General features: G+C 44.7%; 1 protein-coding gene across 3 annotated transcripts in view; it reads left to right on the top strand.

Annotated features, from left to right (window-relative positions):
• The window catches only part of AGAP1 (ArfGAP with GTPase domain, ankyrin repeat and PH domain 1), a 355,259-nt gene that overhangs the window by 61,162 nt on the left and 268,949 nt on the right, over positions 1-25,148 (top strand). For all 3 annotated transcript variants that reach the window (XM_056856130.1, XM_056856129.1, XM_056856128.1), the window contains 3 exons: positions 3,098-3,183; positions 6,628-6,769; positions 10,626-10,760. In XM_056856130.1, the coding sequence (XP_056712108.1) occupies positions 3,098-3,183; positions 6,628-6,769; positions 10,626-10,760 (363 nt within the window). The remainder of the gene's footprint in view (positions 1-3,097; positions 3,184-6,627; positions 6,770-10,625; positions 10,761-25,148) is intronic.

The following is a 25,148-nucleotide window of genomic DNA, read 5'->3' as shown; positions in this document are numbered from 1 at the left end:
GTTTTGTCATTTACAGACTCTCAATACTGTCCTAAGCAGAGTTTACGTCAATAGACTTAGTAAGGTATAACCGTGCTTTAGGATAGACTTTCAGTTTGGGAGATTTGTTGGATCCCATGTTCTTGCTGGAAGAGCAGGTAAGCCAGATGGCAAGTAGTACCTTTTTCAAGTTCATAAGGCAAGGAAATTGTCCCCCTTTTTAAGAGCCAGCCAACCTAGGTATTCTGATTCATGCTAATTAACCTTGAGACTAGACACAGACACACTTGATAGGGTCAAGATTCTGAACATGTTTCCCCCAGTTTAAGATCACTACATTGACTACCAGTTTGCTTTGGGGTTCAGTGCGAGGTGCTGGTGTTAACCTTTAAAATCTTCCCCAGCCTGGGATCCTCATCTCTCCAGGACTACCTCTGCTTACGTGTGCCCACCGGGTAGCTCTGATCATTGCATCAGAAATTGTTAGTTGTTTGTCCACTCGAGGTGGTAAGAACTTTTTCTGCTCGGGCTGTCTCAGTGGCTGCTCCAGTTTTATGGACTGGTCTCTCTGAGAAGCTGAGAAAGGCTCCAACCTTGAAAAGTTTCTGGAAGTTCTGCAAATCGAAAATGCCCAAACTGCTTCTGATGACACTTGAGTTGAGGTCAGTCAGTGTGATGGGCAGTGAGGAGGAAAAGCTTGCTTTTTCTATTTGCATTGCATTTCTGTGGATTTAGATTTAAGCTCTTTTTTAATGGTATAAGCTGCTTTGAATTCCACTAATTGGGGGGAAAGTGGTATATAAATATTTTAAGTCCTTCGTATTTTTAAAAGATTAATATTCATATCCCACATCCATCCCCTCTAGGGACTCAAATCGGCTTCAAAAAATAGAGAACTATCACTTAGACAATTAAACACAGACAAGCATGGATCTGGAATGTAATTGTGTGTTTTTATTTTCATTCTTTCGCAGTCAGATGTTACTGCTTTCTGTTTTTGCCATACAGATAGGATTACAGTATTAATGAGAATTCAGCTTTGAGCAGTAGACTGAGAACTTGTTTTAGTTGCTAAAGCCAGGAGGCAAAGGGAAATCTCTTTGTTGCCGTAAAAAGCCAGGAGTTTGCCACACAGAACATGTAACTTCTTTTACTGCACAGTAGAAAAAATACTTCATTGCACGTAAGCTGTTTCTAGAGAGCCCGGCTTATGGGACTCGTGCTCGCAATTCAGCTAGAATACAAGAGTCGGTTGTTTTCTGTGACTTGTCTGCACAGGTATTTCTTTTTCTCTTGTTGACAAATCTCAGAATATGTGACAATTTTTTTAAAAAAATTGGGGTGGTTTAAAGGGTACAATCAGAAGAAACTCCATATTTCCCTGATGAAGATGATCTGAAACAGTGTGAAGTATTGTGTCTAACTGCGATGCAGTTTAAGCTCAAAAATAATTGGGAGCTGATGCTTCCATCTTTTCAATTCTGATGGGTATACTAAACATTCAATATTGCCCCTTTAACTCAGCTTATGTGAAAACCTAACTAAGGAAAAAGTAGTTAGCTACTTAAGGAGTTACTTCAGATCGTAAAGAGTATTTAAGAAAAGTGCAAAATGCATACTGTCTAAATGGAAGTTTTGCTGAGTAGTAGACAAATAAGGCTGCATACTTAACTGGGTTTAAGTCCTGTTGAGGTCAATGGGGCTTCTTTTATGGGTAAACATGTAGACGTTTGGGCTGTAAATTACCCTATTGGTCCTTAGTTTATTTACAGCCCTGAAGGGTGGGTAGATCCGTGGTGGCTGGGAGTGACAGAGCCACGCCTTTTCCTCAGAGGTTTCCTGGTCGCCGCAGAGACCAAAAAAAGAGGTGTAAAAAATAAGGGGGAAATGCCCCATTCAACAAAGCAAGGCTGCGCCACCCAAAAAGGTGGCACTGACCTGCCATACCATGAGGGGGCATTCCCAGGGCAAACGGGGTTAGGAAGCTGCCCAAAGACAGCTCCGTCCCCGGAAACGCTCTCCCACTCCAGGGCGGGCTTTCCCTTTCGGGAAATCCCTGTCAGCGTGGCTGCACTGGCGGGGCGGGGGGAGGCTCCTGAACGCTGGCATGTTTGCTCCTGTGCTGGCGTAGATGCCACCTTATTCTGTGATAAGGGGGCACCTATGCTGCAGTGGGGTCACACTGGCTCTTAAGGAGCTTCGCCCCCCTCTTCAGGAATAGGTTGTAAGAATACAAATGAAATGGAAAGGTTCAAGCCCCAGTCCTACACATGTTAGTTCATTTGCTTCAGTGTGGCTTGCAGTCATGTAAATATTTTTTTATATGGGGGCCTCCTATTGCGATACAAATACCTTCACACCTAGAGGGGCAGAACCCTGGGCATAGTTTGTCATCACCTTCTGTCTTTTGTGAGAAATAACATGGTGTCTAAAATACTGTTTGACTACAAAGAATTATAGTCTTACAGCTGCTGGGATTTTGCTGTGAGTTTTCAAACATGAAGTGTAGTTGTAAGGGAGTCCCCCGGGCCCACCCACTTTCGTTCCAATGCTAAACATATATTCCTTTCAATACGAATTCCTGGAGCAAATGAAAAACTTATAATTTTACCAGCAGAAACGACAGCACTCACTGTTCTTTGTTAAGTAATCTTCTTTTTGTCTAACATGTCTTGTAGCGTTCCAGTATTCTTCTTGTCATAGTGAGATACAAGTTTCATAGTGTATGTTTTGCTTTATGGAGCCAGACCTCTCTTGAGGAAAACTGAATGTATTCGGCGTGGTGTTACAGAGCTATTTAAGCACAGCCAGCCTGCTCTGTTAAGCTTCTGGAAAACAAATGGTTACTTCGTTTTGTAAAGTAGTGTTAAATGAAACACTGATATCAAACTAAAAATTGGATTATTTATATTACATCGAGTGTTGGCGCAGTGTTGCCCTGTTTGACTGAATGATAAAGACGCATCTGACACAGCCCTCTTCAGCAAAAAGCTCAACTGCTGTTGGGCCATCCCATAGTTTAAGTCTGGGAGTGCAGCTTTCCTCAAGAAACGTCTTCAAAAATAGTTTGTTGTTTTGGGTTTTTAGCTTTTCTGTAATTAGTTGTTTTGTGTGACAGGTGGAAGATTTAAGAAGGAGATCGTAGTCGACGGACAAAGCTACTTGCTGCTGATCAGAGATGAGGGGGGTCCTCCTGAGGCCCAGGTGAGCGCCGTCTTGAGTGCCTTTGTGTGTGTTTGTTAAGTGCCATCAAGTCGCTTCCGACTCATCGCAACCCTATGAATCAAAGTCCTCCAAAATGTCCTATCTTTGACAGCCTTGCTCATATCTTGCAAATGGAGGGCTGTGGCTTCCTCTATTGAGTCAATCCATCTCTTGTTGGGTCTTCCTCTTTTCCTGCTGCCCTTAACTTTTCCTAGCATGACTGTCTTTTCCAGTGACTCTTGTCTTCTCATAATGTGACCAAAATACGATAGTCTCAATTTAGTCATTTTAGCTTTTAGGGTCAGTTCAGGCTTGATTTGATCTATAACCCACTGATTTGTTTCTTTGGCAGTCCAGGGTATCCTTAACACTCTCCTCCAACACCACATTTCCAAAGAATCTACTTTCTTCCTATCAGCTTTCTTCAAAGTCCAGCTTTCACAGCCATACATAGTAATAGGGAATACGATGGCATGAATTAATCTAGTCTTGGTGGCCAGTGACACATCCTTTCACTTCAGAATCTTTCCTAGCTCCTTCATGGCTGCCCTTCCCAGTCTCAATCTCCTTCTGATTTCTTGGCTCCAGTCTCCCTTTTGGTTGATGATGGAGCCCAGGGATGGAAAGTCTTCAACAATTTCTATTTACTCATTGTCAACCTTAAAGTTGTGTGAGTGCCTTTACCAGACTTAAAAAACTGTGACAAATTCAGTATGTCTGTGTCAGGCAGGGGGAGGGGTGAGCAGGATTGCCATATCCTACTGGGCTTACTGGGGCTTGTCCCCAGTTCGTGATTGTGAAAGTTAGGGTCTTAACAATGATGTTTCAACAGACGTAGGGTAATGTAAAGCTCGACCTGTGTAGTCTCTACCCCAGCCTCCACCTGAAAGACTTAACCCAGGGGGCTTCTAAATAAAATAAGTTCAGCACCTGTGAGTGAAACAGAAAAAGAATAGTAATTTTTATTTACTCCCAGGGATAGGGGAATAAGGTGGTTCAGAAAAGAGGACAGAAATTATTTACAGGTGTAATACAGTCTTGCTGGGCCCATTCATTCATAAGGTTACAGTTAGCTGCTCTCGATACTGCTCAATTGTTAACAGCCAGATTTGTATTCTTGAGGTAAATACAATTTGTATTCTCGAGGCCTTCCCTCAACCTCAGGATTCTCACAGCGCAAATGTGTTTCCTCTTCGAAACCACAAATCTTTCAGTGGTTTGTTCCCTCAGAAATTGGGGCTTCCAGACAGATACAGTCTTTTCTTCAGGCTAGCCTGCTGTATCACAAAATACAGGCTCCATTGCTTCCCAAGTCTCTTGAGAGAGTTCCTCTCCCAGCTAACAATCTGGCAATGCAAACACTGTCTCCCCACATTCACTGGTTTAGCCTGCTTACACACAGGGAAAACTGAGACAGGATCCCTCTCGTCTGTCTCTGAAGGTTCAGACCGTATCTGTCTGAGCTGACAGCGTCACAGCTTCCTCTTTCTCTCTTCTCCCTCCCATCTGGCTCCACCAGCCCTTCCAGGGATCCTTCCATGCTCAAAAAGGTTGGGGACCCCGGGTTAGAGTGTCAGACTATGATCTGGGAGACCACGGTTTGAATCCCCCTGTGCTATGAAAGCTTATTGAGTAACCTTGGTCCAGTCAGCCTAACCTATCACAGGGGGTTGTTGTGAGAATAAAATGGAGGAGAGGACAAGGGAGGGAGGAGCTGTGGCTCAGTGGTAGAGCATCTGCTTGGCATGCAGAAGTTCCCAGGATCATTCCCTGCCTCTCCAGTTCAAGGGACCAGGCAAGTAGGTGATGTGAAAGGACCAAGGGTCTGATTCAGTGTAAGGCAGCTTCATGTGTGACAATGATTTAAGCCACTTCGGATCCCTGTTGGGGAGAAAGGCACGATGTAAATGAAGTAAACAAATACATTTAGATAAGGCTGCAGATAGCGAGCACAGAATAGCAAATTTAATTCTTGTAAGTTTAAAGAGTTTCTTTCCTTCATTAATAAAGTCCAGCAATTATTTTATTGCTTATAGGTAATTTTGTGGTGGGATTGGACTTTGCAGCCGGCTGGTAGAAAATACAAGCCGTCTACTCAAAGAACTCCAGCGGGTTGGGGAGGGCTGGTTCCTCCTTAGGGCTGGTTCCATTCAGTCTTTCCACCAGTGTACCTGGAAGCAGACATTAGAGTGGCCAATTGCCTGTTCTGTCTATATAATCCATTATAGGGTGGGGGGCAGGGTTGATTTATTTTGGAGTTTCCTTTCTGCTTTGTTTTTCATGGGTATGTCAGATTTGGTCAGAACGTAGATGCAATTCTGGCTCCTTTTACTGATTCCTCTTGGAGAATGGGCATGGAAACTGCTTAAGAAAACAAAATGTTAAAAAGTTATTGCAAGTGGAGTTGTAGCTATTCTTTCTGCCGCATGGTGGAAGAGGAAAGTGCTGTCAAGTCCCAGCCGATTTAGGGTGACCCTGTAGGGTTTCAAGCAAAGAGACGAACACAGGTGGTTTGCCATTGCCTGCCTCTGTGTAGCGACCCTGGACTTCCTTGGTTGGTCTTCCACCCAAGTTCTAAGTAGTTTCCAAGATCTGACGATAACGGGCTAGCCTGGGCCATCCAGGTCAGGGCTTCTACCACACGCAGTCACACAGTTCATTGGTGTGTGCTGTAGTAGTATGAGTTACATGATAAGTCACAATATCAAGGAGAAAGCAAGTTGAGAGTCAAGGACTATGCAAATGAAGCGTGACCTCTTTCATGGTGCCAGTTGCTTGGCTTGGCTCTCCTGACATCCTGGCAAAGTGCCCGAGGCCAGGCAATGAAACCGAGCGGCCAATCTAGTCTCTTACACATTCTTGTTAAATGTGCTTGTTCTCTCACAGGAGTGGAAATGGGCAGAACTAATGGTAAACTGCCTCTTATTGAATAATGAGCGTGGATTGCAAGAAATCGCAGATGCGGATTGCGTTCTTGCTAAATAGCTATTTAGCATGGGGCCAAAGCAGAATTAACAAGCTGGCAGTGTGGATTGCTAATACTGGACAAAATGATTTTTTCACCAGCAGCTTCAGTGGGATTTAAAAGACGTGTGAAGTCTCAAATAATATATGTGAGTGCAGTCCACTGCAAAGTGTTAATGTGTGCACAATCACCTTAATTGGCTCCGGTTGTTCCTTAAAGGGAGCAAAGAGAAAATGTTCACTGGGCTGGTGCAATGTTGCTCCATTGGCACTTCTGAAATTTAGCCATTTATCATGTAAAACTTCAGGTCACTTTCCAAGGATTTCTAGATATGTAAATGCCATCCCGGGGGGGTGGATCATCTGGGGCCAATTTTAGTATCTGTGACTTAATGGTAAGTGATATAGTCTTCAAACCGTCGTTGTTTAATAAATTTAAAAATCTCACTGGATATTGCTCTTCTCCCCACTTTTCTGTAGTTTGCCATGTGGGTGGATGCTGTCATATTTGTATTCAGCCTGGAGGATGAAATTAGCTTCCAGACTGTGTATCACTACTACAGCCGTATGGTGAACTATCGCAACACTAATGAAATCCCAATGGTGCTAGTGGGAACTCAGGGTAAGTGGTGGCACCTGTCAGCCGCACTTTTGTTCTTTTGGAACGTTCTGTTTAATTGTTTGGGCCGTAGTCTGTCTTTTTAGAAAGAAGCCTCTTCTGAGTCATCGGGACAGAAATAACTGTAGACACGTCTTATTGGACCAACTATTCTTGAGACATGAGTCACCCGACTTGTATAATCCCACCCCCTCCACTGCATGGCTCTTTAAGGAGGCAATTTTCCTCCGGCCAGGGATCCTGGAGGTGGGGTTTTTTTTGTTTGTTTTTTTGTATCTTCTGGGCATGGAGCTGGGGTCATTGAGGGTGGGGGGTGGGTGGTAGTTGTAAATTTCCTGCATTATGCAAAGGCTTTGACTAGATGACCCTGGAGATCCCTTCCGACTCTATGAGTCTGTGAAACACAGAAAGAACCATGTAAGAAACTGGACTGAAACCCTTCCAGTTCACACGAAGGAAGAACTCCACATGCAAGATGGCTCTGGTTCTCATGTGGATAATAATGGGCTATCAGTATCGTCAGAGTTGCCATCAGACCCATAACCTAAGCGAGGGAAGATCTCAGACTTCATGGGAAACGGCTGCCAAGGATGGCAACTGGATATTGAGGTTCTGGTACTGAAGGCTTCGAGCTCAGTGTTTGGAGTCATTAGGCCTAAGTAGCCTCTCCAGAGTCACAATATCTCTTTAATGTTTCAGATGGACCCTGGATAAAACTTGCCTCATCCTCTATAAGTAAGATGGAGGCAGTGTTATCAGGTGAGGCAGGATAACCAGGATGGGAGAAAATTCTGTGCAATAGAAAACCTGCTCCCCATCAACATTTAAATTATCTAATTATAAAGCTGTTATAGGCTGATGGCATTTTTTTGGGAGGGCTTGTCCCAGTATTTAGATTTTATTCTCAAATGGGGAAAAACGGAAACTGGCAAAAGTCTTGCAGTCATCAGATGCTTTGAAGCAGCAGATAAATACTGTTAATGTGCCAAACTGCATGGATAGGAATCTGGCTACAGGGATTGCCTTAAGGAGGCATGTCTGGTTCAGAACTGCAGCTCTCCTTCAACAGACAAAAACAGCGTGGAGGACCTCCCTTTTGAGTGATCTGAATTGTTCAGTTTTCAGATAGGTGAAACATTTTTTTTTGGGAGGGGGAAACATTCACAGGTCATAATGAGTTTCTGCTCCTCAACTTATAACTCACAGTTCAAAACCATATCCTGAAATGTACACCCCTTATAGTAAGCCACAGTGGCGCCAAGGGCATAATTCTTACCCCAGATACAAGGCAAATTTTTCTCATCATCATCACCTTCCTCTTCTTCCCCTTCTTCTTCCTCTTCTTTCCCCTTCTCATCTTCCTCTTCTTCATTATTCATAGTCCGTCTTTCTTGTAGGGACTCAAGGCAGATGACAAAGAATAAGTCAGTACGGTCAACATGAAGGGACGTCCAATAGACGATGTAATAGGAGTTGACATCCAAATAGGAGATGATTCCGGAGGTCAAAGAGGCCAAGCCAATGTCTCAGTCACCTAGGAATACTGGGGGGACGCACTGGCCACACACAATTTGACAGTTCCAAGGGAACTGCCCAAACCAGCCAGATTGTGAGCAACAGTTTCAAGAAAAGGCAGGAAGCTGTCACACAGGATCAGTGGAATGACTCTACCATTTTGACAGGTTGTGTTTAAGTAGCTCAAGGAAGTTCTGGGGATGTTAGCCCCTCCCCATCTATTTTAAATGTTTAGTCCCCACCACAATTACTAGAGGAGGTAAATATTTTCTTAGCCAAAGAGGCTCTGGAAGAAGTACCTGCATATCTGGTTCAGGAGATGTAGTCAAGAGATTTGTTCAGAGCCAGGAATCTGAGAATGGTATCTTGAAAATAAATTCTGTCTCTGTTACATGATGATGCATGGCTTGTGGCCCTAGATATAAAGGACGCTGATTTCCACATTCCAGTCCACTGAGCTAAACTTTACCAAGGGACCATGAGCAGGCCCTTGAACACATATCTACTTCAGACAGTGAGGCTTCCCTTGAGTAGACCTGTTGGCAATAAGATGCAATTCAAAGTCTGCAGAAGTCACTTCAGGTGCCTCTCAACATCCTTTGTCCATAGGGATGTCACATCTTCCAGGCAGGGAGGCCATTTGATGCCTTCCCTCAGTCTCATTAAAAATAATTAGGAGAAACCCAGAAGCATGAGTATTGGCCCAGGCAATCCTGGTTCTCCTCTCTAATGATGATGTTTCAAGGGAGTTATTCCCATCTGATCTGTTCTCATGAGATCAAAAAGGCCATTAGGTATTATCTAACCAAGTGGCTTTTTCTAACTCTACAAAGAAACAGAAGTTAGGAAACTATCTAGTGGTAAATCTTACTCCTATAAATGGAGCCTTTTGTCCTGTTACCTCTCCAAAAGAGAGTTTAACCTAAGACCCGTGGGTTGAATCGTGTATTTTAGTATCTCTTGTTTTTAAAAGACACAGGTTTAGCTGCTGCTTCTGTTAAGGTCCATCTAGCAGTAACAGCTGCTTTTCATGATAAAGTGAATATGAGGGAAATTCACTTTTGCTCAGAAAGAGTCTGAATGTTTTCTGAAAGGTTTAATCCCTACAGTTACATTTTTGAACATTTAGCTACAAGTTCTCACCATGAGAGTAATTTGCACTTCAGAACACTGAGACATGAACCTCCTTTCCTTCAAATTCACAAAGACTAGTTCATTTTTGGAGTTTTAATCAAAAATAGTTACCCAGTTTTCACACTAACCAGGATGTTGGGCTTGCTGTATTTTCCCCTTGATCTTAAGGATGATAGCGAAAGACTTTTATTCTTTGGATGTGAGAAGACGTTTATAATTTTACTTACAAAGCACTGGAGAATTGGGAAAATGCCTACATCTTTTTCATAGTTACAGCAGGACTCATGAGGGACGTGGGGCAGTTACATCGTCTGTATCCTGTTGGATTATTATAGCTATTTTTTTGTTACCAAGGACATGTTATTGATTAGGAGAAATGTAATGTCCGCTGCTGCGTTCTACTGAAGTTCAAGCACCCTGTGCTGTTTTTATGTATGTGATCTCAGCAAAGCATGCATCTATGTGGCCCCAGCTATGTATTGTTTTTCCCGCCTGTGGCTTAAGGGAGCATGGAACACAGTGTTTTACAGAGAGGAGTGTTCTTATTCAAGCTTGGCTTCACATATTACACTGCAGTCCCAGATGAGAAAGTGCCAGTAAGTCACACTTGTGTTTGCTTCCAGGAAACACAAGCAAGAAGCTGGAGTTCCTTCCAAGTTCCAGCATCACACATTATTCCCAGAGCGCCGTCTGCTCTTAGTGCAATGAGGTCCTATATTTACTTCTGTAATTCATGGCCCTCAGTATAGATATTCCACAGATCATTTTAAAATAGCAGCTAACAAAAGCCTGAACTGACCCTAGAAGCTAAAATGACTAAACTGAGGCTATCGTATTTTGGTCATATTATGAGAAGACAAGAGTCACTGGAAAATCATGCTGGAAAATGTTGAGGGCAGCAGGAAAAGAGGAAAACCCAGCAAGAGATCGATTGACTCAATAAAGGAAGCCACAGCTCTCAATTTGCAAGATCTGAGCAAGGCTGTCAAAGATAGGACATTTTGGAGGACGTTGATTCATAGGATCGCCATGAGTCAGAAGTGACTTGATGGCAGTTAACACACACACAACAAGAGGAGGTCTGTAAAGTACACCCAGGATTCTTATGGGCTGATTTTTTAATGATCGTATTTTAAAAGTAATAGGTTTGGGTTTTTATTTTGTCTTGGCTTGAAGGACTTGCTGAAAACGACTTCTGTTTTCTTTGCAGATGCTATAAGTTCCAGTAATCCTCGTGTCATCGATGATGCTAGAGCACGGAAGCTGTCAAACGATTTGAAAAGATGCACCTACTATGAAACCTGTGCTACTTATGGGTTGAATGTGGAAAGAGTCTTTCAGGATGGTAAAGATCGATTTTCTATGCAGTATCTTGCAATATTCGGTTGAGCTTTAATTTCCATTCTTGAATCAACTGATTAAAAAATTGCATCTATTTGAGGTGCTACTGGACTGGACTCTAGCTCATCTGAGTCTAATGATGTATGTTTTCTGCTGATTTCATTGTATTATAAATCATAATACTGGCTCCTGGTCCATTTCTATGTGTGAACGAAGGAACAATTGAACAGGCACTGTGTTTTAAAGTTACAATCAACGGTACTGAATAGTAAAGGCAAAGTTCCTGTGTCTTACTGCCTCGTTCTGTGCATCTGCTCAGATGTAAGATCCACTGACTTCTGTGGGGCTTACTCCCATGTAACTGGCTGAAATGGAGGCAGAGGAGAAGGTGCAGCAATGGCTGCCAACTTGGAAGGCTTTAAGAGGGGAGTGGACATGTTCATGGCGGAGAGGGCTATTCATGGCTACTAGTAAAAATGGATACTAGTCATGATGCATACCTATTCTCTCCAAGATCAGAGGAGCATGCCTGTTATATCAGGTGCTGTGGAACACAGGCAGGATGGTGCTGCTGCAGTTGTCTTGTTTGTGGGCTTCCTAGAGGCACCTGGTTGGCCACTGTGTGAACAGACTGCTGGACTTGATGGACCTTGGTCTGATCCAGCATGGCTTTTCTTATGTTCTTATGCTGCAGGGCTCTTCCCCCTTCCTCTGGACAGCTTCAACTCTCTTTTGCAAAGACGAGCATCTGCTAGTGGAAGAAACATTGCACAGAAAGTCGCAGTGGGTGAGGGCTGGAGAGATTGATAGAGCGGGGGCAGCAGTGGCTGCTCTGCCTTTCCTTTTTGGAGAAATCACAAAACAAGCTTAGGTTGCTATCCTAAGCACAGTTAGAAGGGGGAAAGTCCCAGTGAAACCGGAACTTCTGTCTGCACAAATGTGCATGGGGGGTGGGCTTCAGTCAAGGTCTAGTTTTCACGGAGGTGAGAAGCCTGTACTCTTCATCCTGCAGGTGGTGGATCCCCCTCTGATTCATGCTTCTTGTACAAAACAGTTACCTTCACAATCTAAAACTAGAACAGTGGGGAGCAGGGCAACCTTAGAGCCCTTCTGTCTGACAGGCTGGCTTTGTAAGTGCAGGGAGCATCGTTCCAGAGTGACACACATGCAGCTGGTGGAGGGGAATTGCTTCCAGGTGCACGATAAGGCGGACATGAAATTGAAAGAACATGTCGTGCACTTAAGCTTTTTGGTTATGTGCAGTTGTCTCCACAGGACATTGTCTCGGGCAAGAAACACCGTACAAGGAAAAGTAGAAGAAAAAATTGTGTTCTAATAGAGTGCATATTGTCCTTAAGAATGCTTATTGTTTGAGACTATTTTTGGAACTTTCTCTAGTTCTCTAGACATTTGTAGAACTTTCTCTAGCCATCTTTGTGCTGGAAAGGATGCTGAGGACTTTGGTTGTTGCGATTCATAGAGAGCGATTCCGCTTGCTCCACCTTGTGTGAATTTTAGTTCAATAGGCAGTGTTTATAGGATGCAAGCCTGGTCTTCTGTGACCATTCTGCCAAGCATTTGGCTGATACACCTGCGTCCCCTCTGCTTGGACTCTCTTGACATACCAGAATGTTATTGGGGCACAGCTGGCTTTTCGTGGATGATTTTCAGTTGTTGCAGCCCAAAGAAAAGGACAGGTTGCTTGGAGGACCATGTCCTATCACTTCTGTGCTTTGACCCTCCCCTCTTTTGACTCATTGATTAATTCATACCCCACCTTTTCCCCCCATCGGGACCCGTGCCTGGCAGGGACTCTAGAGTGGCGAATGCTTCACTGTCCTAACCCTGTCAGCCCCCCAGAAAATTATTCCTGAGGTCTTGGGTCCTGTGTGGTTTGGGGGCTGCAGCGAGGATCGGGGGAGGGCTATGAAATCACCCCCCTCGGTCTTTTGTCAGTGGAGCTGTGCTGATGAAGGACGCAAAAAGGGGTTTTCCACCCCCTTCCCCCCCTCCTTGCTGCAGCTCCAGAGAGAAAGAGATCCATTGTGGTGTAGTCGTTAGGAGCGGTGGACTCTAATCTGGAGAACCAGGTTTGATTCCCCACTCCACATGAGCAGCGGCGGACTCTAATCTGGTGAACTGGGTTGGTTACCCCACTCTTACACATGAAGCCAGCTGGGTGACCTTGGGCTCGTCACAGTTCTCTCTGAACTCTCTCAGCCTCACCTACCTCACAAGGTGTCTTTTGGGGGAGAGGAAGGGGACTGTAAGCCGGTTTGATTCTCCTTAAAAGGGAGAGAAAGTCGGCATATAAAAACCAACTCTTCTTCTACTTGAAATGAGACAGCTGAAATTCCATTAACTCTTCCTTGGAGTTTGTGCCTCTTTCATTACCTCAGCTCACAATTATCGGGCTTGGGAGGCCTGGAACATTTGCAGCTCGTACTGCTTGACTGCATTAGGAATTGAGCACAGAGTGTTCCGAAAGTTATTTTCTTGCCTCAGATCATAAGCTGAGACTTTCTCCAATCCAGGCTCCTTGATGCTGTGGCGGCAGAAATTGAGCTTTTCCAGGTTGCTAGAATCCTGCATGCCCAGTAGCCACACACAGTCTTGAGCCATGCAATTTCCAGGGCACCTGACATTTGTTTTGATATCTTGAGTGACCTGCTGTTATGGGGAGGGGTAACAGGAGGCCTTGAGCAGGGGTGCACTGCTGCAGCCAGGTGAAGCAGGTAGGGGGGCAGATTCCCTTCCTTCCTTCCTTCCTTCCTTCCTTCCTTCCTTCCTTCCTTCCTTCCTTCCTTCCTTCCTTCCTTCCTTCCTTCCTTCCTTCCTTCCTTCCTTCCTTCCTCCCTTCCTCCCTTCCTCCCTTCCTCCCTTCCTCCCTTCCTCCCTCCCTTCCTCCCTTCCTCCCTTCCCTCCCCTCCCCTCCCCTTCCCTCCTTCCGCCATTATCTGTACCCATTGTGATTTCAGTGTGACAGGTTCCGAACTCAAAATTGGGCTAAAAAAAGAACCCAAGTTGTTGCGCTTTTTTGTATGTTTTGTTTTGAAAGAAGGCCCGGTTTGCCAGACTCATCTCTGAAGAGACAAGGGCAGTCTGATTCCTTGTCTGAAAGCAGGATTTACATCTGTTAAGCTTCTTACTAACATTATGGCAATACTGATGGGTCCTTCAAAAGGCACAGAAATATGAATAAAGGATAGACTTACCCATGAAGTAAGTACTTGAAGAAGTCTGATAAGGTTTTTGTGGCTGCTTGGTATCCATTTCCGTGGTGTACAGTGGGTCAGCCATCTGCAAACTGGCTAAAATAATTAAACGATACTGTGGTTTTTCTGAGTCACTGATCATGCTTTATTTCTCAACAGAGTGATGTATGTGGGAGCCTTAAATATCTGAGTTAAAAAAATGTTTTTTTTTTTAGTTTCTCCATGACCACTATGTGACTCCTCGTGTTCAGTGTTACTTTCATGGACTATAAAGGTAAAGGTAGTCCCCTGTGCAAGCACCGGGTCATTACTGACCCATGGGGTGACGTCACATCCCGACGTTTACTAGGCAGGCTGTGTTTACGGGGTGGTTTGCCATTGCCTTCCCCAGTTGTCTACACTTTCCCCCCAGCAAGCTGGGTACTCATTTTACTGACCTCAGAAGGATGGAAGGCTGAGTCAACCTTGAGCCAGCTACCTGAAACCAACTTCTGTCGGAATCAAACTCAGGTCATGAGGAGAGCTTGGACGGCAGTACTGCAGCTTACCACTCTGCGCCACGGGGCTCCTTTCATGGAGTATACAGAATCTTTATTTGGATATCTGAGAAGTTTTGTTATCTGTTGGATCTCTTACTTGTACCTTATTTGAATTCGTGGTATGCATGGGGCTGCATCTGTCAGGAGCATTATACACGAAGGCAGAAATGGCTCCCCTCTGCTCCCCAGAGCCTTGCCCCATTGAGGCACAGGTCATCTGGCATCTGTGGTTTCATTGCTGTGATATGCGTCCCACTGGCGTAAAGGCCCACGCTGGCGTCCTGGGAGGCACCCCCAGGGCGGGCTGGGGGGAGGAGCTGCCATTAGGCAGCCTCCTGTCCCCTTTTGCTCTGGGTACACCAGCGTCGAGAAGAGCGAGGCTGCGCCTGCTTTTCTCAATGGGGCGAAAAGCCCCATTTTAAAAGCCTTTCAAAGGCTTTTTTCGAGCTGGTGGAGGCTGTGGAATGGTTTAGGATGCGCCGCAGTGGTGCCTGCTCCCCGCCGTCCCCAGCTGCCAGCTGCTCAGGAATGTGCTGTGTGTGTAATCCAGTCTTGATAGCTTTGTCTTCCTTTTGGGGAGGGGGACCAAAGATGCTTCACCTTGAGAAAGGGAGAATAAAAGATGGGATGCTAGATTTGGGGAACGAGATGTGGAACTTAGCTAGTAACCTCCTTGTGAATTTTTGCAACTACATATCAGATTAAATGTATTAAGGGTCTTTTGTTGAAGGAATTACTTCCTTTACCTGTGTGTATTTTTGGAATTGTTATTACATAGGAAATGCCTGGAGAAGGTGGGAATTTTCTGTCCTTGTGGATTTCTCAGGAAAGCTCCGTTGGTTTGGAAATCTAGTATCCTATTAGTTAATCTTTCCTTGTAGCACATGGCATATATTATCCTGTGGCAATAATTCAATCAACTTTTGCCTCAAGGAAAATGAAGTGTTGCCTGTTTAATCTAACACCTAATTGTACACATCTGTATAGATTGGTCAATGGAATATTTTTGAGAGGTGGGCATTTGTTTAGAAGTTGAACTGATGTATATTTTAAATATAAAAAGTGGTTAAGAAATACAATAAAGTACTATTGAGTTTCTAATTTCAATTTGTGTTGGATGCATTGCTATTCAGTAATGGGATCAGAAATAACTTCTCAGCAAAAATAAAAAAAAAGTATATACCACTATTTGGTTCTGGATTTAGGCTGTGGCATTGTTTTCAACATCCTGTACTCAGGTAAAACTTTTTTAAAAACACTCCCCCACCCCGTAACTGTAAAATATTACGTGTTTTGTTTTTTGAAAGAGTACCTGAATTGAGAATTAAATGTTTGGGTAATTTAACAAGTGGCCACTAGGGGACAGTGCAACAACAGCAAATGATTGTATTCCTTATTGCTTGAGTCCACGTCCCTTTTAACTGTTCAGCAGACATAATAAAACTAACACAATGGTTTAAGAGACCATTTAGAGTTGCAATAAGACACACTCGATAAAGTCAGCAAAGTTACTGGATCAGCAGTACACAGAACTGGGGGTGAGAATTAACTCATTAGGTAAAGAAACCGAGGCTGCAGCCTGAAAAAAATGCATCACTAGAACTTAAGTGCCGCTGAGATCATAATGGAGCTCCCTTCCAGTAAAAACAGCAATGCTTGGGTTGTATACAGAGATGCTGCCCAATTTATGCTTCTTGACCTTAGCTGTGTAAACTTTCGCATGCTTGTGTGTGTGTGGTATGTGTAAAGTGCAGTGAAGTTGCAACCAACTTATGGCAACCCCGTAGGGTGGTTTGCCAGTGCCTTCCTCTGCATAGCGACCCTGGTATTCCTTGGTGGTCTCCCAACTGAATACTAACCAGGGCTGACCCTGCTTAGCTTCTGAGATCTGACAAGATCAGGCTAGCCCAGGACTATCCAGGTCAGGGCCATGTTTGCTTACAAACTCAAAATTATGCACTGTGGCCACAAATTCATGCCTGGCCTGGATGGGTTGGATGCAGAAGAACATTTCTGCTGATGGAAAGGGGGCAATTTTCACTGATTCTGCTCTCCCACTTCCATGGCAGACCTTGGACACCCCTCTTGTGTTCTCCCTGAGGGTCCCCTTCTTTGGGTTGCAATGAGAGGGAAAGGCAAAATCTCTGCTGATGGAACTTCCTTCTATCAATGGAGATTTTGTGCAGGTTCCAACCCTATATCTGACCAGCCAGCCAATAAGTGGATGGGATGAGGGACATGGAAGATTTTCTGTGACTTGGCTTTTATAACTGAAGAGCTGAACAGCATAAAAATTCAACCAAGAGCCAGTATTGGACCGCCCTTTGGCACAACTGAACGTATACATCTTCACATTTGTGGTGATTGACTTGTTGATTAGTAACTGGTAATGATTCCGTAGCCCAAACACTGGTTGTTGCGAGGCCCTTATTAGGAGGTGGCATACATGCGGTCTCACAGCTACTAATAAAGGAGTTGTGTGAGTGCACTGGTGTAAATCTGCACAAGATTTGCAGGTGGATTACTGTAGTTTCTTCACCTCAGACATCTTTTCTGTCAAGCATGTCTAAATAGCACTTGCATCCCATTCTGTCTTGTACAGGTGTGATGGGCAGATGCATTCCAGGAAGTTGTCCCGGTCATAGAACCCCCGTGATTGACAGGGAGATCAAATACAATTCTGAGAGTGGCAGTTAGAACTCTTGACTGTTAACAACTGACAGTTGACTGAGAGAGAAGTGAACAGACAGAGCTTGCAAACAGTGGTGCATGCTGTAAGCTGTCAAGAGGAGGATTTCTCCTCAGGAGTGAAAAGGAACACATTTTGGCTTTTTGGATCAGGACAGGATCCATAACCAGCTATTTAAGGAAAATAGCTGTAATGTTTATAGAGTGATTCCTAAGAGTTTAATGGGAGATAGCTGTCGTGAAATGATCCCAGGCCAGTTTAAGAGATAAACCTGGGAAGTGTGTTAATGTTCCTAACTCCTACAAGTAAAGAAATACTGTGTAAAAGAAACTTAAGTTTAAGAAACAAACCAGAGACGGCCAAGAGAAAGACCTCAGTAGAAAATAAAGATTCAAACACTTGTATATGAAGCACCTTGATACATTTGGAAGTACAACATATTTCCTTCTTATAGCCCCTGTTCCACATGGCTTTTGCCATGCAGTCCCCATGATCCCAAACAAAGCCCTTTTGGTGGTCAGCGGGAGCCCTTCCTCTCTTTTTCACCACTGGAAACAGTGGTTGGATCCAATCTTTTGTACTGAGGATTACTGAGAGACATTACATTGCTGAAAATACTAGGTGCCACAATGCAATTTCCAAGTTCTATGGTGACCTGGCACCTGGGATTTGTTGAACCTTGTATTGGTTGCCTTGCAATTAGGAGAACAACCAGCTTGTCAAATCTTACTACCTGGTAAGATGGCTAGATTTGAATCCAGTAGCATGTTAATGAAAGGGATCAGTGGTAAGGAAACATGGAATTCTTCCATGGTGGGACAGTTTGAAGGGAGAGAATTGCTGATGCAGGGGGAGGGAAATAACCCTCCTTATCCTACACTACTGCTCTGTTGCTTGTTGCTCTCTGCGGAAGCTGCTTTTGACTGGTGTGGAGGAATTAAACAGCAGTCATGGATATGTGACGAATGTTGGTGTGTTGCCTCCGAAGGTGTCTGCTCTTGGGCCTCCAGTACTGCACACGAGTTGCTGGAAGTGTCCCAGGCCAAGTTCTTCTTGAGGGGTCCAACATATGTCTCTGTTTTACCATTTCAGATTGGTGGGCACTTATATGATGGGAGTTCTCCACCACACAACGAGTCTTCCTGCTCATAGAAAACTAGGAGAAGGGTTTGCTGAGATGCTAGCTTTCTGTTTTGAAGGGAATTTATTTTATCTGGGGGGAAACAATAATATAAGCCCTTCTGTGCATTCTGAAGTGACGTCATGCACACACTTGCCATCACGGTGGGAGTAATACTATTTCACACAGCATTTTCCTGATGTCCGTTTTTTCCCATCCAGCATCTGTTTGCTCCATGTGGGGAAGCCTGCAGGCTCCTGCCTGGTGTTCATCCAGCTTTCTACACGGCTGGGAAGCAAAGCCGGTGCGCGCTTCTTGGGAGCCATTGGAGGCTTTTGGGGAGGCAGGCTGGCCACAGCCGGTTTGGGGCATCCAGAGTTTTGCAGTATTTGACCCCTGCCAGTTAGCCAAACCCTGACCAGTTGCCCAGAACTGTAACTGTTAAGCCATGGAAAACACTCATCTATGTGTTCTTTCTGGATTTGTGCATTAGCGAGAGATGAACATGGCTCCTTTCTCTAGACTGTAATGGCAGAAAAGCCATTTTCCAGGCGAGTAGATTTTAGACTTTGTGGGCAAAATCCAATCCCTTGAATGGAGTCAACTCCTAGTGCTTTGGGTTCTGGTTGCAGGGGTTGATGGTTCACCCTCTTAGGTGGTCTTCTGTGTCCTCTATCCAAGTACCTACCCTGCTTAGCTTCGTAGATTGAATGAGATCAGGCTATGCTAAGCTGCCTTCCTCCCCTTTCTAGAAGCTACACCACCAATTTTGACTTTGTTCGGTCCTGAAGGTAACTGTTTATTGCTCTGGATCTTTAAAGCTCTTGATTAATAAGAACAATTAAACAATAGTCCAATTTCCATCAAATTAATTGCCCTAAGAGATAATTGCAACATAAATGAATTTGTTTTAATACATCAAGAGTTTTATTTGTTAGAATCTCTGGTTTAAAATTACTATGTTATTGGGGGTAAAACTTCAAATAGGTTTTGACCTAACCTTAATATATGGCACAGATGGGTGAATGAATGTCCACTCCAGGCACTGAACAGATTCTGCAATGAAAATAACTTCAGGGGATGATGGAATTCAATGGGATTTTATTTTTTTTTAAGTCCTGAAATGTATGAGATTATTGATACTTTCATAGTTTGCTGGCAGGTTAGAGGTTTAAGTTTGAAATAGTCTGCAGGTGCTGCCATGAGGAGGGAAAGAAGAATGTAGGAGGGAGAGGGAAATGAGGTCTCCCTGCAAATCCTCTTGGGTCCTCCACTTGTTGCAAGCCCAGTTGAGGGGATCAGTAGTGGCTGCGCCATAAAAAAGAGAGAAAGAGCAGGTAGAGGAGCGTTTCTGTGGGCTCCATGCCACAAACTCATGAGAACTGCCCAGGAGGTGTTGGGGTGGCTGGGCTAGGCTGTAGAAAGGGGAATTTTTGCAGTCAAGGGAAAGGCTTTGCAAGGGTGAACCTGCCTGCACTAAGCTGAATGATCTTGCCCTTTTGTCTTTTGTTGGGGTTCTTGTAGTCTGGACTTGATGACCCTGCTGGTCCTTTCCAACTCTACAATTCTATTCTATCCTATCAGGGTCTCTTAAAGAGCAACAAATTGTGGGGACTTGCAACCCTTCCAATGGTCCCAACTTGTGGGGTGAAGGTTACTTTTACACTTCCTAGTGCATCGTCCTTGATTAGATGTTGTTTATCCTACTTTATCACCTTTTGTTGATCTGTACCCCAGGAGAGCCTGGAACCTCTGACCTCTCTCAGCATTCATTACATGTAACACCCTCCCTCCTAGTCCCTGACGCAAGGACTCACACTTGTCTCTCTCCGCTGCTGTTGCTTCTCTTTCTTTCCCCTCCTTTCTGTGATTTCAGTTATTAAAAAATTCTTCATAGACGCTTTACCAGCCCATAGGCATCTGACAGTGAGATTCAACTCCTAAAGGTTTATACTGGAATAAACTTTCTTAGTCTTAAAGGCACCACTTGATTTCTGTTTTATTTTATCTCGGGAGCGGTGTTTTCTTCCTCGCCTACAGGTTTGTGGCTCTGTGGCACAGCAGATCACCTCAGAAAAGAGCTTACAGTGTGGGAGTAAACTGCTTTTCACAAATATTTTAAATAGATGACTTTGACCTGACGCGGAAGCCAAGCGGATTAGCAGTCTTGTCCAGGATACCCATCAGAATGTCCACGGCCACATAGAAAAGTGTAGTTTATTTGTACAGTGCAGAAATATATACAGATATTCCTTTCACACTCTCCGCTCATAACATCCCGCATAGAACTGCGGTTTCACTTCATTATATACACCTGGTGGACGCAGCCACCAATCACAGTAGATATCCAATTATCCTGGTATTGCTACTGCATTGCATCAGCCACCTGGCTCTAACTGGATCAGGCCAGCTTTCTCTAGCTCCCCAGGTACTTTCCAGGCTGATTACATCATCCTTAGATCTCACTGATCTATCCTGCACCTGTCAAACTATCTGACAGACTTGTAATCTTGACATGACCATCGTCTATTCTGTCTAGAAAAGGAAGAAAAAGTTGAATCCTGCTCTTATTGCCAGAGATGTGTGGTCACTCCGCCTGCTGTAAAGTGATGCTTGGGAACAAGCCCTGTTGGTATCTGTTACTGTAGCCAAGTTGGCTGTCCTGTTTTCCACCAAGTCCCGGATGTACCTGTCCAACACAGAGGTGGGAGAGCCACCTGAGCTCTGCAAGCAGAGGCTGCACAATGCTTTGGAACAGCTGGGGAGTGCTCGTGTGGACCGGACAGTAGCCCATTGACCCCCTGAGGCAGCAGTCCAGACTCTTTAAAGTCTTTGAACAGTTGTATGGCTCGGTCACTGATATTCTGGATGGCAATGAGGCAGGGGAAAGGCAGAACAAGGCAGCAACAGCAGTGTTTATTGGTCCGAAGAGTTTGTTTCCTCATGGGAAGCCAGGGCTTCCTCTGGGCCTGCTTAGGTTGTTGCCCAGACATCAAAAGGGGCTGCGGAGCAGGACAGGGAGGAAGACAACAAACTTTTCCTCCTGGCTGTGAGGGGGATCCTGTGGAAAGGAGGAGGAAGGCACCTCTTGCATTCTGAGTACAGACCGCGGTCCCCACTGAGCTCAACAAACGAGGTGGAAGTTGCAGACAAGTCACAACCTCACATTACCATTGGTCTCCACCAGGCTCATATGTTAAGTATTTGCACTCCTTATACTGTTGTTGATGCCAGAGCCTTCAAGTACCATTGGTTCTGCTTCCAAGCATCCCCTGAATTAGGTTCCAAGGCCACTGTATTCTAAGCATCACCTCTGTTCCCCTTCAAAACCTATAAGGAAAAGGGAAAAGGATAAGCATCCATTAGAGACAGCATGGTGTAGTGGCTAAGAGCGGCAGCCTCTAATCTGGAAAACTGGGTTCGATTCCCCACTCCTCCATATGAATCATGCTGGGTGATCTTGGGCCAGTCACAGTTCTCTCAAGAACTCTGTCAGCCCATGCAGAGGCAGGCAGTGGCAAACCACCTTCAAATGTTTCTATAGCCTTGAAAACCCTGTGGGTTCGCCATGACTTAGCTGTGACTTGATGGCACACACATGCAGTCTTCTTCAGGGGTCATTGGGGGTACCAAACAATGGCCCTCATCTCCTTACTAGTCTGCAGACCTGACAAAACAGAATTCACCTGAATATTTTCCTTCTTGGGTTTTCAGCTGCTTCCAGGCTGGGGCTGGCTATCCAACAGTTGATCCCAGGGCCCAGAAAACCATTGGAGGACTGAGATTGATCCCCAGATATACAGGTGGTAGGCTTGGAGAGCCAGTTCACAGGACACATGTGTACTTTCCCTCTGCAGCCTGTGAGCCTTGTACAGGCTGACCACTGGTGGTACTCAAGATCTTCTCGTCACCCCTCTCTGAGACTCTAGGATTACTGTTCACCTCAATAACAAGACTGGGATTCATATCTCTGGGATTGTGATTCATCTTCTGTCTTCAGTGCAGCCCCACATTGGGATTGTACCTGTGCGCAGGCCTGCCATCAGTAGAATTTTCTAGCCTCCAAGCTATGGAGGGGGCGCCCCTCCCCTCTGGAGACAGCGGGACGGTTTTCCCGTCTAAACCGTCACATGCTCCAGAGAGGTGTGCCCCCTCTCAGTTCTCTTTTTGCTGCTGCTGCAAGTAGAAGTCTTTTTCCTCCACGCCTTTTTCTTGAGCCGCAATTTGGATGTTTTCGTTTTTTTCTTCCTCTGCTAATTCCGATGTGAGTCATTAGAGTATTAGCCATTTGAGAGGATGCCTGAATTAGCTTTTGCTGACCTAGACCCTCCCCTCCCCTCGTGGATCTTAGAAGATCAGGTTGGGGTTCAGGCACAAACAGAACAATAGATCATGGCATCCAAAATGCTCTTCAAAAACTGCACTGAAATGTGCCACTAAAATGACCCATAGCAATGAGCATAATTCATTCTTTCTTTGTTTGGGAGAAGCTCACAACATTCAAGCATGCAAGATCAGCCAGAGGTTTACCCCGAAGGATAGGTCTTGTAGAACCTTCAGACTGAATTCTGCACTATGGGAGAGGGCACATGTCTCTCTGTCCCCCCAACAGGGTTCCAAGACACAGCTCAGACCATCTTCAACATAGTTGATTCAATCTGTTCCGACCTCAGAACCTCAGCATGAGACGTCGTCGGTTTGCTCCGTTCTGGCAAACCCTTCCTCGGAACCAACCCCATCCATCTTATCAGTTCTGATGGTTCAATGCCTTCAGGCTCGAAGTGTTACACCTCCTCAGTCCCAAACCACTGTGCCTCTGAATCACTTGCATAGAAGCAGAAGGTCAAGCACAGAGATAAAGCCAAAGACCCTAAAAGTTTAAGAAAGGCTCCACTCCGTCGGTTCCCACATCAGATCTGGATGTCACCTTGGTCTCTCTAAAAACTTCTCTCCATTCGGAATTACTTGAGAGGTCATTTTCAGAGGCTGCACAGGACTCCCCTATACATGTGGCATTAGAACCCCAGCTTACACTATTGGATCCGAGAGCATTTCCGTGGCCCCAAACCGTTCTGGTGCCACCTCACTTTATGTCTCCGATGCATATGCAGGACTGGATCAGATTTTGCCAAAACAAGCAGCTCGATCTCTCAGGTGGGGTCCAAAAGCAACCCTTGGAACCGAAGGTAGCCTTTCACCTACCCTTTACACAGGTTCCAACATCTGTGGACTCAGAGAAGGAAGAAATGGAAGCATCCCTCTACAGTTCTGAGGGACAGTCTTAGATCTCCTCTGATGAGAGGGTCAGGGATCCAACCCCTGTTTCACCAAATGAGGACCTATGCCTTCATGCAGAACAAATGCTCAGGATGGTGAAGGCCCTAGATATTGATGTGGCTACCACTGATAAAAACCCAAGGACAAGATACTAAGCAGATTGTATCCTGATTCTCCTGGAATCGTGGCTTTTCCTATTTTAGAAGGCCTATCAGATCTTTTCCCATTTGGAAGAAACCAGCTTCCATCCCGTCTACATCCCACAGAGTGGAGCATCTTTATAAGATCAAACAAGATTCCTGTGAATTTCTAAAACTCACCCTCCCCCATCATCCACTGTAATGGAGGAGATGCAGTCTCAACAAATATCAGGCCAACAATCTACACCTGCTGATAAAGAGAGCCATTGTCTTGTTGCCCTAGGAAAGTACCTTTATTCCTCACCCACCCTGAATTTCAGAATTTCAAATTATCCAATTATTATGGGTGGTTATCAGATTTTTTTGTGGGAAAAGGTTGTCCCCACATCTAGAAATACTCCCTGAGGAGACCGAGGTGTTGGTACACTTAATTCATTCGGAAGTAATCAGACTCTCAAAGCAGGAAACTAATGCAGGCAGACATGTCACTGACATCTCCGCAAGGTCCTTAGCATTGTCTGTTATCCTGTGGAGAAATGCCTGGCTACACAATACAACCCTTCCACTTGAGACAGAAGCCAAGGTCGAGGATCTCCCGTTTGAGGGCACAACACTGTTCACTTCAGGCACCAATGATCTGCTGACCGACATTAAGAAGAATAGGCAGACAGCCAAATCCTTGGGAGGGCTTCCTACCAACCTACATGCATGTGATCGCTTTGCTACACCCTTCTACAGAGGCCAGTCCTTTCAATCTCAATAAAGCCACCATCAGTATCCTACATCAAGGCATTATCATCCTCCCCCTTCTCACAAGCTTAAGACTTCAACTAGAAGACTTCTAGACTAGGCATTGCTCCTCCCTCCTCCAAGGATCAACATCAACAGGGACAGAAGTTCTGACTAATGTCTGCCACTCCAGATGGCACCCCCTTTTTTCTGGACAGATTTGCAAAATTCTACCCAGAATGGCAGATTTTTTTTCCAGATGTTTGGGTCCTAGAATGATTATTGTTTGGAATTCAAGGAATTGCCACCTTGTTTCCCCCTTTGCATAGCATGGGGCAACCCCTTTTCTGAGTTATCCACCCAATTACTGGATCTGCATCAAAAGGGAGCAGTTCAAAAGATCACTTTGGAATCCCAGCAGTGGGGCTTTTATTCCAGGTTCTTCCTTGTAGATAAAAAGGATGGGAAATGTAGGCCTATCATTGATTTAAGAAGGTTAAACAAGTTCCTGGTTGCTTTTAAGTTCAGGATTATTTCTCTTCCTGCAGTAATGGAATTGCTTCCAATAAATACTTGATTTATAGTTTTAGATCTCAAGGACACCTACTTCCATATTACCATCCACCCTATTTACCGGAAGTTCCTTTGGTTCAGACACTGTTCAGAAATATTTCAATACACCT

The sequence above is a fragment of the Euleptes europaea genome, chromosome 10 (genome assembly GCF_029931775.1).
Source record: "Euleptes europaea isolate rEulEur1 chromosome 10, rEulEur1.hap1, whole genome shotgun sequence".
Lineage (NCBI taxonomy): Eukaryota > Metazoa > Chordata > Lepidosauria > Squamata > Sphaerodactylidae > Euleptes > Euleptes europaea.
The sequence above is the reverse complement of the archived record's forward strand: the minus strand, read 5'-3'. Positions and strand labels throughout refer to the sequence as shown.